The 14,724-nt window shown below is 55.7% G+C and overlaps 1 protein-coding gene across 3 annotated transcripts in view; it reads right to left on the reverse strand.

Annotated features, from left to right (window-relative positions):
- Positions 1–14,724, reverse strand: part of LOC140393932 (uncharacterized) — a 224,242-nt gene that overhangs the window by 180,839 nt on the left and 28,679 nt on the right. For all 3 annotated transcript variants that reach the window (XM_072480584.1, XM_072480582.1, XM_072480583.1), the window contains exons 2-3: positions 14,329–14,477; positions 13,025–13,077 (exon numbers count right to left, since the gene is read on the reverse strand). In XM_072480584.1, the coding sequence (XP_072336685.1) occupies positions 13,025–13,077; positions 14,329–14,463 (188 nt within the window). In that variant the 5' untranslated portion in view covers positions 14,464–14,477. The remainder of the gene's footprint in view (positions 1–13,024; positions 13,078–14,328; positions 14,478–14,724) is intronic.

Here is a 14,724-nt window from a genome sequence, read left to right on the forward strand (position 1 = left end):
ACGGACTTTTGGGCTCTTTTGAGGGGCCCCAACAGCAATTGTTCGACGGTTCCCAGTGTGGGAAGGTGACAGTATGGTTCCCCCGGCACTGTATGGATTGGACCAGGAGTGGAGCGGTCAAGAAAGTGATTTTAGTGCAGCGAAAAGTGCGAGGGAGGAGAAGCAAGATGGCGGCGGGTGGAGACCAAGCAGCGTGGGCGCTATGGTCGCAGGAGCAGCAGGAGTTCCTCAAACGCTGCTTTGCGGAGCTGAAGGCAGAACTGCTAGAGCCGATGAAGGCGTCGATCGACAAGCTGGTGGAGACCCAGAAGGCCCAAGGGCAGCGATCCGGGAGGTGTGGCAAAAAGCCTCGGAGAATGAGGATGAGATCTTGGGCCTGGCGGTGAAGGTGGAGGCGCACGAGGCGCTGCACAAGAAGTAGCAAGAAAAATTTGAGGACATGGAGAATCGGTCGAGGAGGAAGAATCTCCGGATTCTGGGTCTCCCGGAGGGAGTGGAGGGGTCTGATGACGGGGCATATGTGGTCACGATGCTCGACGCGCTGATGGTTGCGGGATCTTTCCCGAGGCCCCTGGAGCTGGACGGGGCCCATCGAATCCTGGCGAGGAGGCCCAAGGCCAACGAGCCGCCAAGGGCGGTAATGGTGCAGTTCCACCGCTTTGTGGGCAGGACGTGTGTCCTGAGATGGGCCAAAAAAGAACGGAGCAACAGATGGGAGAACACAGAGATCCGAATATACCAGGACTGGAGCGCGGAGGTGGCCAAGAAGAGGGCCAGCTTCAACCAGGCTAAGGCGCTTCTACATTGGAAGGGGGTGAAGTTTGGGATGCTGCAGCCGGCGCGACTGTGGCTCACATTTCAGGATCGGCACCAAAACTTTGAGACGCCAGAGGAAGCGTGGACCTTTATCCAAACTGAAAAGTTGGACTCGAACTGAGAGTTTGATGGGAGGGGGTGCCTAGGGGGGTTACTGTGTTTTGGGGGATGTCCTGTTCTGTTTTCTTTGGTGCTGGGTGGGGTTGGGCGAAATGGTTCGATATGGGGGCTGTGTGATGTGGGCGTCGGTATTGGAAGGACAGGGCCCCGCGGGGGGGGGGGGGGGGGGGGGGGGGGGGGGGGGAGGGGGATTGGAGGCCTGGGGATGGGGAGTTGAGACAAGGCCGCAAAAAGGGAGCAGTGCCAGAGGGGGCGGGGCTGCTTAGATGGAAAGCGCGGGCTTTTTCCTGCGCTAGGGAGGAAGGGGGCGGGGCCAGGGGGGAAGGGCAGTGCTAGAGAGGAGCACACACTGATTGCCAGGGGGAGGTGGAGGGATTCTCACACTGGGGGGTCGATGGAGTGGCGGGAGAGGCCGGGGTCAGCAGGAGTCAGTTGACTTACGGGAGTGCCATGGGGGGAGCAAAACAGCTAGAGGAGGATCTAGCTGGGGAGGGGGGGGGGGATTGGGTTGTTGCTGCATTTGCCAAAGGGGAGCTAGAGCTGGGAGAGGGAGTCAGGGCGGGGGTCCGCCGCCTGGGGGACTGGAGGGTGCGGGGGGCGCGGGCACGTGGCTGGCCTAAAAACAGATATGGCTAGTCAGCACGGGGGTGGGGTGGGGAACCACCTCACCCGGCTGATAACTTGGAATGTGAGGGGCCAGAACGGGCCGGTCAAGAGGCCCCTAAAGGGACTGAAGGCAGATGTGGTTATGCTCCAGGAGATGCATTTGAAGGTGGCAGATCAGGTTAGGCTGAGAAAGGGGTGGGTAGGGCAGGTCTTTCACTCGGGGTTGGATGCAAAGAATAGAGGGGCAGCGATTCTGGTGGGGAAGCGGGTGTCGTTTGAGGCTCTGAACATTGTGGCAGACAATGGAGGTAGGTACGTGATGGTGAGTGGTAGGTTGCAGGGGGTGCGGGTGGTATTGGTGAACGTATATGCCCCGAATTGGGATGATGTCGGGTTTATGAAGCGCATGTTGGGTCGGATTCCGGATTTGGAGGCAGGCAGCCTGATAATGGGGGGGGGGGGGGGCCAGCACTGGACCGTTCTAGGTCCAGGACGGGTAAGAGGCCGGCTGCAGCCAAGGTGCTTAGGGGGTTTATGGACCAGATGGGGGGAGTGGATCCATGGAGGTTTGCCAGGCCGGTGGCCAGGGAATTTTCCCTTTTTTCCCACGTCCATAAAGCCTACTCCCGGATAGATTTTTTCATCGTGAGTAGGGGGTAATCCCAAGAGTGGAGGGCACGGAATATTCGCCTATAGCCATTTCAGATCATGCCCCGCATTGGGTGGAACTGGAGCTGGGGGAGGAGAGGGACCAGCGCCCGCTGTGGCGACTCGATGTGGGACTGTTGGCGGATGAGGAGGTGTGCGGGCGGATTCGGAGGTGTATCGAAAGATACTTAGAGGCCAATGACAATGGGGAGGTGCAGGTGGGGGTAGGCTGGGAGGCGTTGAAGGCGGTGGTCAGGGGCGAGCTAATCTCCATTAGGGCCCATAGGGAGAAGAGAGAGAGGAGAGAGACTGGTGGGGGATATATTAAGGGTGGACAGGAGCTACGCAGAGGCCCCCGAGGAGGGACTACTTAGGGAGCAACGGAATCTCCAGACGGAATTCGACTTGCTGACTACTGGGAAAGCAGAGGCGCAGTGGAGGAAAGCGCAGGGGGCGGTGTATGAGTATGGGGAGAAGGCGAGTCGGATGCTGGCACATCAGCTTCGGAAGAGGGAGGCAGCAAGGGAGATTGGTGGAGTTAGGGATAAAGGGGGGAACATGGTGCGGAGTGCGGTGAGAATAAACATGGCATTCAGGGACTTCTATGAGGAGCTGAATAGGTCAGAGCCCTCGACGGGGAGGGGGGGATGCGCCAATTTCTAGATCGGCTGAGGTTCCCGAGGGTGGAGGAGGAGCAGGTGGTTGGGCTGGGGGCACCGATTGGGCTGGAGGGGCAGGTTAAGGGACTAGGGACATGCAAGCAGAGAAGGCCCTGGGGCCAGGTGGGTTCCTGGTAGGATTTTATAGGATGTACGTGGACCTGCTGGGCCCACTGCTAGTGAGGACTTTCAATAAGGCGAGGGAGGGGGCGAACTTGCCCCCGACAATGTCCAGGGCGCTGATCTCTTTGACCTTGAAGCGGGACAAAGACCCATTGCAGTGTGGATCGTACAGGCCGATCTCGCTCCTCAATGTCGTCGCGAAGTTGCTGGTGAAGGTTCTGGCCACGAGAATTGAGGACTGTGTCCCGGGGGTGATTCATGAGGACCAGACGGGATTTGTGAAGGGTAGGCAGCTGAATACCAATGTGCAGAGGCTCCTTAATGTGATTATGATGCCTTCGGTGGAAGGGGAAGCGGTGGTAGTGGCGGCTATGGACGCGGAGAAGGCCTTCGATAGAGTGGAGTGGGAGTATCTTTGGGAGTTGCTGCGGAGGTTTGGGTTCGGGGAGGGGTTCATCAGTTGGGTTAGGTTACTATATAAAGCCCCGGTGGCGAGTGTGGCTACGAACTGTAGCCACATAAAATGGCTGCGTCCCGATTAATTTGGCCAAAACCCGATTTGAAATGGCTAACCGGAAAGGCTGCTGGGAAAAGCAGGTAACAAGACAGAAACGGACAGCTGCAGACAGAATAGCATATTCGGCTCTGGGGAAGTTGGCCCAGATCGATACTCAGGGCTATTAACAGCCCATCCACCGAGACATCTGCAGTGTAATCAGCTATCCCCGGGAACAATTGCAACATATTAGCAATTGAATGCCGGGCCAGACCTGTCGGCGTCTGCAGTGGCCGAAACAAAAGCAGGTGAACGACCACCCCCCGATCGGGGAATCGCGTCGCAATTGGGCGTATCGACCCCAGTGATTGGGAACAGGTCCAATCACTTGGGACTCAGGCTCAAGGGCCACCCTGGGAGGCGGGAAGCCCCTGGGCCCGAAAAAAGTGAGGGGCCAAGTTCAGATCTCTCTCTCTCTCCTCTTCGCCTGCTCGAGACCTCCGCAAGAACAGCAACCGGCAACTGTAAGTTTTGAATCCAGCGATCGCTATCCGGTAAAGACTCCTAGCCATCGATCTGTAGCAGCCCTTTGAATCCCGCGGGCCAGACCCAATTGGATAAGCAATTCGTTTCCCTGACCTGGTGGGCTCTTCCTAAAGTTAAGTATTGGCCAGTAGTGATAGGTTTATTATATAGATAGTAGGATTATTGTGTAAACATTACTTGCTGTATATAATAAATGACCGTTGATTTCAATCTTACTAAGCGGTGTGCTGACTTATTAATCAAAACTTGAACTTGAACCACGTGGCGGTATCAGAAAGATACCTGGCGACTCGTGAGCAAAGGTGACGTAATCAGAGCTAATAAAACTAAGGCTAAAAAGAGCAACAGAACCGGCGGAGGTCGGAGTACTTTCGGCTGTACCGGGGGATGAGGCAGGGGTGGTCCCCTGTCCCCCTTGTTGTTTGCACTGGCAATTGAGCCGCTGGCCATGGCGTTGAGGGAGTCCAGGAACTGGAGGGGATTGGTTCGGGGGGTAGAGGAACACGGGTGTCGCCGTATGCCGATGACCTGTTGTTGTATGTTGCGGACCAGTCGAGGGGATGGCGGAGGTCATGCGGATCCTTAGGGAGTTTGGGGACTTTTCGGGGTATAAACTTAACGTGGGGAAGAGTGAGCTCTTTGTGGTGCACCCAGGAGACCAGGGAAGGGGGATAGACGAGCTTCCACTGAAGAGGGCGGAAAGGAGCTTTCGGTATCTGGGGATCCAGGTGGCCAGGAGCTGGGGGGCCCTACACAAGCTCAATTTGACGCGGTTGGTGGAGCAGATGGAGGAGGATTTTAAAAGATGGGATATGTTGCCACTCTCACTGGCGGGTAGGGTGCAGTCGGTTAAAATGACGGTCCTCCCGAGGTTTCTCTTTGTGTTCCAGTGCCTTCCCATTCTGATCCCTAAGGCCTTTTTTAAACAGGTAAGCAGGAGCATCATGGGATTCATGTGGGCGAATAAGACCCCGAGGGTAAAAAGGGTTTTCCTGGAGCTTAGCAGGGACAGAGGAGGGCTGGCGTTGCCGAATCTGTGGCTACTACTGTGCAGCCAATGTGGTGATGATTCGTAAGTGGGTAATGGAAGGGGAAGGGGCGGCGTGGAAGAGGCTAGAGATGGCGTCCTGTGTCTCCACGAGTCTGAGGCGCTGGTGACGGCACCGTTGCCGCTCCCGCCGACAAGGTACACCATGAGTCCGGTGGTGGCGTTGACTCTGAAGATTTGGGGGCAGTGGAGGCGTCATAGGGGTGAGGTGGGGGCCTCGGTTTGGTCCCCGATTCGAGAGAACCATCGGTTCGTCCCGGGAAGGATGGATGGGGGTTTCTGAGCTGGCATCGGGCAGGGATTAAAAGAATGGAGGACCTGTTCATTGATGGGACGTTTTCGAGCCTAGGGGCGCTGGAGGAGAAGTTTGGGCTACCCTCGGGAAACGCTTTTAGGTATATGCAGGTGTGGGCGTTTGTGAAACGGCAGGTGAGGGAATTCCCGCTGCTCCCAGCACGCAGGACTCAGGACAGGGTGATCTCGGGGGTATGGGTTGGAGAAGGCAAGGTCTCAGCGATTTACCAGGAGCTGCAAGAAGAGGAGGAGACCTCGGTGGAGGAGTTAAGGGGCAAGTGGGAGGAGGGGCTCGGGGAGGAGATAGATGAGGGTCTGTGGGCTGATGCCCTGAGTAGGGTCAATTCTTCCTCCTATTGCGCCAGGCTCAGCCTCATACAGTTTAAAGTTCTCCACAGAGTGTTTATGACAGGGGCGAGGTTGAGTAGGTTCTTTGGGGTGGAGGACAGATGTGTGAGATGCTCGGGGAGCCCAACAAATCACGCCCATATGTTCTGGACGTGCCCGGCACTGGATGGGTTTTGGAGGGGTTTTGCGAGGATTATGTCCAACGTGGTGAACGCCCGGGTCAAGCCGAGATGCGGATTAGCATTATTTTGGGTATCGGACGAGCCGGGAGTGCAGGAGGTGAAAGAGGCCGCTATTCTGGCCTTTGCGTCCCTGGTAGCCCGGCGGAGGATTTTGTTATTATGGAAGGACGCGAAGCCCCCAAGCGTGGAAGTCTGGATTAATGACATGGCAGGGTTCATCAAGCTGGAAAGGATAAAGTTTGCCTTGCGAGGGTCTGTCCAAGGGTTCTTCAGGCGGTGGCAACCGTTCCTAGACTATCTCGTGGAGCGTTAGGAGGAGGTCAGCAGCAGCAGCAGCCCAGGTGGGGGGAGAGTTTTTTTGTTTTGGGGTGGCGTTTGGGTTAGGGTGGGGTGTTTCCCTATTTGTGTTTATATTGTTATATGGGGAAATTCTATGTATAATTCTTGCGGGTTGTGTTCTTATGTTCTTGTTTCTTTTTTTCTGTGGGGGGGGGTTTGTTGAAAATCTGTTGAAAATTTGAATAAAGATTTTTTTTTAAATAAAAATTTGCAATTCTCCGTTGCCTAGACAGCGGAGTCAATGCGTTCCAGAATACCCGTACAGTAAACACCGTTTGCATATCATTAGCGGGCCTGACCACGTATTCTCCAGGGCCTCCGTGATTCTCCGCCTCCGATGGGTCGAGCTCCCGAAGGGGCAGTTCACTTGTGCTTTTTTTAAAAATAAATTTAGAGTACCCAATTAATTTTTTTCCATTTAAGGGGCAATTTAGCGTGGCCAATCCACCTACCCTGTGCACCTTTGGGTTGTGGAGGTGAAACCCACGCAGACACGGGGAGAATGTGCAAACTCCACACGGACAGTGACCCGGAGTCGGGATCGAACCTGGGACCTCGGCACCAACAGGCAGCAGTGCTAACCACTGCTCCACCTTGCTGCCCCACTTGTGCTTTTAAAACCGTGAAACCGGCGTCGTGGCTGATGTGGTGCGACTGCGCTGCCGGGATAGTTGGACTGGCTGGGATGGGGGGTGGGAAGGCCCTGCCAGGGCAGCGGGGGGGGAGACAGAGGGACGGGCTGCAGGACTGGGGCGACCACCCCTGGACTGGGGCAGTGTACAGGCACAGACCACCATTGCCACAGCCTGCAAGGCAGCCATCTTGCTGCGCACCCCACTGACCACCCACCTTGTTCCCTGGTTCTGCAGAGTGACACCGGCCATATGGGTGCCCCCACCCTCCATCATGCCACCCACCACCCAACCGGCCACCACCCGCCAGCAGGGCATCAGGCGATCCACCCAGGGCAATGCCCACAGTAGCCCCTACAGTGGAGCATACCACTGGTAAGGGCAGCGCCAGCTGACAGTACCTTGGCAAAAGGGGCAGACAATGTATATTGCCATTCAACCAGCAATGGTGGCCTTCCTCCTGGTCACCGCAGCACTGGGTAATGCCCTGCGGCTGTACAAGCTGGCATTGCATGAGGAGGAGGAAGCTGCAGCAGCAGAGCATGCAGCATTGGAGACTGCTCCAGAGGAACAGGATGCCCAAGGTGGAGAGACAGCTGCCCAACAGGCCGAGGAGGAGGAGGAGGAGGTGCCAAGGAGGACCGAATGGAATCTCGTGTGTATCGACAGCGCCTGTCATTTGAGGACCTGCCGGACCTGGGCATGCCGTCGAAGACTCCGGCTGAGCAGGAAGACAGTGCGACATATCTGCAGATCATGGCGCACCTAGCACCACGGAGAAATGGTGGCTGTCAAGGTGACGGTCACCCTGAACCTTTACGCCACGGGGTCCTTCCAATCGCCAGTGGGGACCTGTCCAGGATCTCACAGACCTCGGTGCACAGGTGCACGCGCGTTGTCACAGAGGCCCGATATGCCCAAGCAGCTCAATACACCCATTTCAATGTGGACTGAGCCCACCAGCTGCCTGGGCAGCTGGGTTCGCTGCCATCGACGGGATGCCCCAGGCCCAGGAGGTGATCGACGGGATGCCCCAGGCCCAGGGGGTGATCGACGGGATGCATGTCGCCCTACGGGTCCCTGTAGGTGACAGATCGCTCTACACAAATCGAAAGGGGTCCCACTCGATGAACATGCAGCTGCTTTGTCACCATTAGCTGCACATCATGCACGTCTGTGCCCGGTACCCTGGCAGTGTGCACGACGCCTTCATCCTGGCACACTCGACGATTCCTGACATGTTTGAGACACACCCCCGGCTGGGGGGTTGGCTCCTGGGTGACAGGGTTTATCCACAGCGGTCGTGGCTGATGGCATGGGACGCTCTGATTGACTCCAGTTTCACCGACTGGCCAGGGGCACGGATACCACATCCCACCCACACACACCCCCACCCCGACCATCCCTCTGTTGCCTTCAACCCCCTCCGTGATACATACCTGCCGTACTAGAGGGTGTGGGCCCTAGATTGACAGTACCACCAGGTCTGGGCCATGGGATGGAGGATGATGACAACCCGCTTTGCGATGAGCTCTAGTGCACTGCATCGTCTGACAATGTCTGACTCCTGCCCACGGCAGCACTTTTCACCGTCCACCTGAGTGATCCCTGCATGCGAGCTGAGCCATTCCAGCACATGGTGCGATCGGATCTCTGGTGATGGGTCTGGTCATGGGGTGGGGGGAGCCCAGGCCACTCACAATGTCATTCCATTCCACCCCCCCTCAGCCCACGCCCCTTTCTGGCCAACTCAGATCAGCCCACCCCTCACACCCATCTGACAGAGCAGAGGCAGGTTGTAACAGTGTGAACAGGTGTTTAATGTGAACAAATATATACAGATATGTGTCCTAGCCCCTATCATTATACGGTGCCCTGCACCAGTGCCAACCTAACTTGTGTCTAACTTTCTGGCCTTACGCGCCCTAATGCTACATCTCAGGGGGTCCCCAGATGGTACATCAGGAGTGGAGGCGGCCTGCTGTGATCCATGCCCTGCGACCTGGGTCCCCGTTGGCGGACGTCTTCTGGGGCGACCAAGCCTGGATGGGCGTGGTGTCACCCTGTTCTACCCGCTGCCCACCAGACGCACTAGGGCCAGGAAGTGGGGTGGGGTGGGGGGGGGGGGGGGGGAGGTCCAAGGTGCTGCGGAGTTCTGGCTCATCCCCTGTGGGAGTCACCGGCATGGGCTCCATCACCTCCTCTTCTCTCATGGCGCCCGATGGCCCCAGGGCTACTCCATGGGACGTGGGTGCGAGTGGAGCTAGCCCCTGAGGCACCCCCGTCATCTGCCACTGCCAGTCCTGGAGGCCCACTCTGGTCTCGACCAGGCTCTGCATGCTCGCAGCCATGGAGCCAGGAGTGGACCATCTCAGTCTGGCACTGCGCCACATCACCCAATGACTGTGCCACCAACTTCAGGATCTGACTGGGCCACCTCCTCTGTGTCTGTGCCATGTCGGCAAGTGCCTGATGTGACTGGGCCACGCTCAGAAGCGCTGCTGCAATTTCCAGGTGGCTTTGGCACAAGGCTGTCTGTGAGTCGGCAACCCTGTGCCTTTACAGAATGCCCCAGGCCTTGGACATGCTGATTCATAGCCAAAACCCTCACCCCCAATGCCTCTGCCACGGAAGTCACCCGTGTAGTGTTGGCCTGGGTGGCACACATGGCCGGCACCACCTTCTGCTCCTGCACGTGGCTGGACTCCTCCAACTGCACCTGTAGGGACTGGATGCTCGCCGGCAACCCCTCATGCAGTCCCTGGCTCTGTGACTGCGTCTCACGATTGATGGGACTGTTCATTCCAGAAGCCCGGGATCCGTCTGGACGGCAGTCAGTCCCTGGGGCCCGCCCTCCGACCGTCCGCCCCCTCAGGTGTTCGTACCTCCCTCTGCTGATAAGCTGTGTAGTGCACCCAGATAGTGTCCCAGGAGCCTCTTCACTAAAGTGCCCAGCCGAGGTGAGTGTCTCTGGCGGAAGGTGTTGGAGGCAGCTGTGACGGGAAGTCAGTGTCATCCTCGGACTCGGGCTCCGGGGTATCCTGGCGGGGGGGGGGGTTACAGGTATATGGTACAGGGGTTGGTGCCAGGGGTACGGTGCTGCCTACTCATCTTGGCCACCCTGAGGAGGTTGTGTAGTTTTTTTCGGCACTGCTGGCTGGCCCGGATGATGTTGCTAGTGGCATTGACCATCTCTGGCACCTGAGCCCAGGCACAGCGAACATGCCTCTCCTCCAATGCGTCCAGGAGGGTCTCCAGCTTGCCGTTAGTGAAACGGGGTGCTGCTCTCCTCAGTGCCATCTTGTTGGCTGGGATGATGTATGTGGGGAGTGCAGTGTGTATTTCCGGCTGCAGCTTGTCAGACTCCTGAGTGTCAATCGTGAATTCAGCGAATCCAGCACTGTTTCTCATCAGAATCGATTGTGTCCCACGTGGTGCCAGGGCTCGCTTCTCAACAGGCACTGAATTGGTCCAGATGGGGCGGCAATTTTGCTGTCGTAAAAGTCCATGACGCCTGCCCCGGCGTCAACACTTAGTCTCAGGGACGGAGAATCGCGCTGACTGACTTTCAAGCACTTTGGGGCATTCTAGCACATTAAATGAAGAGCGACTGAACCTCTCTTTCTTTGTATTTGGGGAGGGAATGGCAGCGGGGGAATTAAATTTACTGAAGCAAAGAACCTACCCTCAGCTTGACATGCTGCCAAATTCAAACAGTTAGGACCAGTCAAACCAACCTTTCTTCCTCCCATTCACTGTGTCTCAAGGTCTAATCCTCACCGGCATTACCGACTCCTAACTTCAGACTCCCTCAGATCTTTTGGTGCTCAGGAATGCAACCTGCACATCATCCCAATCTAGGTGAGTATCTCTGGGATGGTGGAGGGTGTTGGAGACAGATGTGGTGGAAAGTTGGTGTCGTCACCGGACTGGTGTTCCAGGGTGTCGCGGGCTGGCGTTTGGTGGCTCGGGTCGCTGTCCGGTCCCGCCTCGTCACTCAAGGCCTCCTGGGGTTGTGGCTGGGGCGGGGGCACCAGAAGGACCCGCCTTACCGCCAGTTAACCGTGCAAGACACAAGACATGACACATGGTTGGATTGCAGGTGGGGGTGTGCTGTGGAGGTGATGGGGTGCTAGGGTGGTGTGGAGGATGGGTGGTGCAGAAGTGGTGGGGTGGGGTGTAGGAGGGGTGGTGCAGAGGTGGTGGGGTGGGGTGTAGGAGGGGTGGTGCAGAGGTGGTGGGGTGGGGTGGAGGAGGGGTGGTGCGGAGGTGGTGGGGTGGGGTGGAGGAGGGGTGGTGCGGAGGTGGTGGGGTGGGGAGGAAGAGGGGTGGTGTGGAGGTGGTGGGGTGGGGTGGAGGAGGGGTGGTGCGGAGGTGGTGGGGTGGGGAGGAAGAGGGGTGGTGTGGAGGTGGTGGGGTGGGGTGGAGGAGGGGTGGTGCGGAGGTGGTGGGGTGGGGGGGAAGGGGGGTGGTGTGGTGGTCGGGTGGCATGGTGGAGGGGTGGTATGGAGGTGGTGGGGTGTTAGGGTGGTGAGGAAGAGGGGTGGTGTGCAGGTGATGTGGTGTTGTGGTGGAGGGGTGGTGTGGAGGTTGTGGGGTGCTGGGGTAGGGGAGCGGTGGGTGGTGTGGGGGTGATGAGGGTGTGGTGCCCTGCGTGCCATAGGCACATTGCAACAGCGGAGGCTCGCTTTGCTCCCCAATGCCGACCTCCACCTTGGCGACTGCCTGCTCTCTAGGCCCACCGACCAGATCCAACGCCCGCTGCTCCACGGCGGTGAGGGGCCGCAAGTCGGCGAGCCCCTTGCTGTCTGCTCTCTCTCTCTCTCTGTGGTTGTGTGCTGCCTTCTCTTGCGCGGGGGGGGGGGGGGGGGGGGGGGGGGGGGGTGCAAATGCGCAGTGTGAGACACTCGGATATGGGCAACACAGGGGTGGGCAGCTATTGGCCTGTGTGTGCATGGCAGCCAGCCCTGGCGGGGAGTGTGAGTGTTGGCATGTGGTGCAGGGTGGGGTACGAGCAGGCTGCCGGCGGGTGGGGTTCGACCACCCTCTGGATGGGAGGGGGGGGCATGGGTGTGTGGGACGGGGGTTGATGCCAGCGGCACGGTGCTGGCTACTCACCCTGGCCACCCTGAGGAGTTTTTTACAGCACTATTGGCTGCTCCTGGTGGTGGAGCCCATGGCACTCATGGCCTCTGCCTCCTGTGCCCAGGCCCACTGTACGGCAGCGAGTGGCAGCCTCCTTCCCACCTTCTCCTCCACGGCATCCAGTAGGGTCTCCAGCTCCACGTAGGTGAAACAGGATGCCGCTCTTCGGGGTGCTATCTTCTTGGCTGGAATGAGCGTGTGTGGGGAGTGGAGTGCTTATTTGCGGCTGCAGCTTGTCAGGCTCTCAAGTGCCAATCCCGACGCCGACGAATCGGGCGGCGCTAATGCTAGCCCATTAACAGGTCCTGAATTGCTCCCGGACTGGCGTTGCTTTCGGAGTCTTAGAACTCCATTGATTCAGTCCCGGCCTCTGTAATTAGTCTCTCAAATTTTATTTGGTGTATTAGTTTCCCATTAAATAATTTTTGATCTATGGTGATTTTAGATTGTTTATTAAAGTAGAAGCCTCAAAATGTGAAATCGTGTGTGGATCTTTCCATTTGTTGCTGAGAAATTCATATCTCTTTGTAAAGTTATCAGTCTCTAAGGGCATTGTAACAATATATATTCGCCAAATCAACATTGCTCAGAAAATATCCCATGAGCATGAGAAGCACTTTAAAAGGTGAAGAGTCACTGGAAAAACCCAAAGAAAAGTTGCAAAAGACCAGGAATGTTTTCCCCTTTGACTTGAGGACATTGATGTCAGTCAGGGAGACTGAGGTACCAGTGAGGATGAGGCACCGCACATAGGGGGAAAGAGAGTCCTTTGCGTCGTTCAATTTCCAGTCATTGCGCCAATGTGAGTTCTTCCACTGTTAATAATAAATAAATAAATAATCTTTATTGTCACAAGGTCCTATCTGTTTGAGTTTAGTGGGACTCAATTCATTTGGTGGATTCAATCACTTCCACCTCCTCACCTCTGATACTTGTCTCTGTGGGTCTCACTTCCCACTGTTCTGAACAGCTATCTCAGGTATGAAGATGGCATTGCAGATGGAACAGAAATTACAACTCACCTGAGTAAAACAAAGCCTCCCTTCAGTCTAGACTGCTGCTCACCAAGTGTGACCTACAAAACAAAATTGCAGACAACTGTGGGTGACGGACTGGGCAGGTATGGTATCAACTGTGGCTCAGTGGTATCACTTCTTGCCTCAAAGTGGCAAGGTTGTGGGTTCAAAGCACATTCCAGAGACTCAAGCCAAAAGTCCAGGCTGGCACTCCAGTGCAGTACTGAGGAATGATTCAACTGTCGTCGGTGCCATCTTTTGCAATGTCATTATTTGATATGAGTATATTCAATGTTCATGCCACCTATTACCACAACATGCAACATGATGATCACATGGAATCCAAATTGTGACGGTATGTATTTTTGGTCATGCTGAGTGGTAGCATGCTACATTCTAATAACTTTAAGCAGGACACCGAATCCATCGATGATACGAACATATGAAATGGACAGGGGGGAAAAGGCCAGCTGGTCCACACTCAGGATGACCAGGAAATCATGACCAGATACTCTCCAATGTCATTTACCGCATTCCCCCAAGCACTCAGCCCCACTTCCCACTCCCAGAGCCATGTCATCGCCTGAGAGAGGCAAAAAATACAGAGACAATAAAAGAGCAACAATGGAAAATATAATCACGTCTCAGCCTTTTGGCTAAGATCAAGCATCAGATTAAGCCCAAGTAGAGGTGCAAAGCCTTTTCTTGTCAGCTTGGATCCTGTATGTCTCTCTTGTGGAGACCATGAATTGGGTTCAATTTGAATTTGAATTGGTTTTTGGAGCAAGCAATGAGATGGATTAAGGGTTTGTCCATCTGCGCATTGGCTTTGTAACTTTAAGGGTGCGTTAAAAAATTTAATTAAGAGGGTGGCACGTGTCGCAATGGTTAGCACTGGGACTACGGCGCTGAGGACCCAGGTTCGAATCCCGGCTCTGGGTCACTGTCCGTGTGGAGTTTGCACATTCTCCCCGTGTCTGCGTGGGTTTCACCCCCACAACCCAAAGATGTGCAGGATAGGTGGAATGGCCACGCTAAATTGCCCCTTAATTGGGAAAAAATAAATTGGATACTCTCATTTTATTTAAAAAATCTTTAAAAATTAAAAACATTTAAAAAATTTAATTAAAAGAAATAATGGAAAATATACTCTGGACAATTCCTATCTGACACTCTTGAAACCAGTTCAGAGGATCACCTGGACCAAATGTTATCTGTGAAACCACTTGGCTTCTACAACCCCCAGCCAAACACAAAGGATCTATCGAATGGCATCTATCGATGCGACTGTGGTGGATTCCGGAACTTACCTCTGAGGATGGGGCAGTGGCCTTCTGTCCCCACGGATGCAGAGTATTATCCCTGAGTGGCGTGGACAATGGAAGAAGGGAGGAGGCGGACTGCGAGCGTTGGAGGGGGAACAGCAGCTTCTGCGGAGAGCTCATCTTCCTTCACAATCCTGTCAGCAAAAGAAAATACGTTTTACCTCAGGAAACAGAAATGAAGAAAATTTGTGAGGGAAGGCACAGAGCGGATCTTGGAAACTTTTACTTTTGAGCTGATTTTTATATTTGTGATTTCTTAGAGAGCCCGGTGAGTCAGTGTCAACACGGGATGTTCTCAGGTCAAGCTCAACACAATGCAGAGAGCTGCAGAGTAAAGGTGTTTCTACTCTGGGCTCAATTGACAGAAGGTAGGAAAATGGA

The sequence above is a fragment of the Scyliorhinus torazame genome, chromosome 17 (assembly GCF_047496885.1).
Source record: "Scyliorhinus torazame isolate Kashiwa2021f chromosome 17, sScyTor2.1, whole genome shotgun sequence".
In the NCBI taxonomy this organism is placed as follows: domain Eukaryota; kingdom Metazoa; phylum Chordata; class Chondrichthyes; order Carcharhiniformes; family Scyliorhinidae; genus Scyliorhinus; species Scyliorhinus torazame.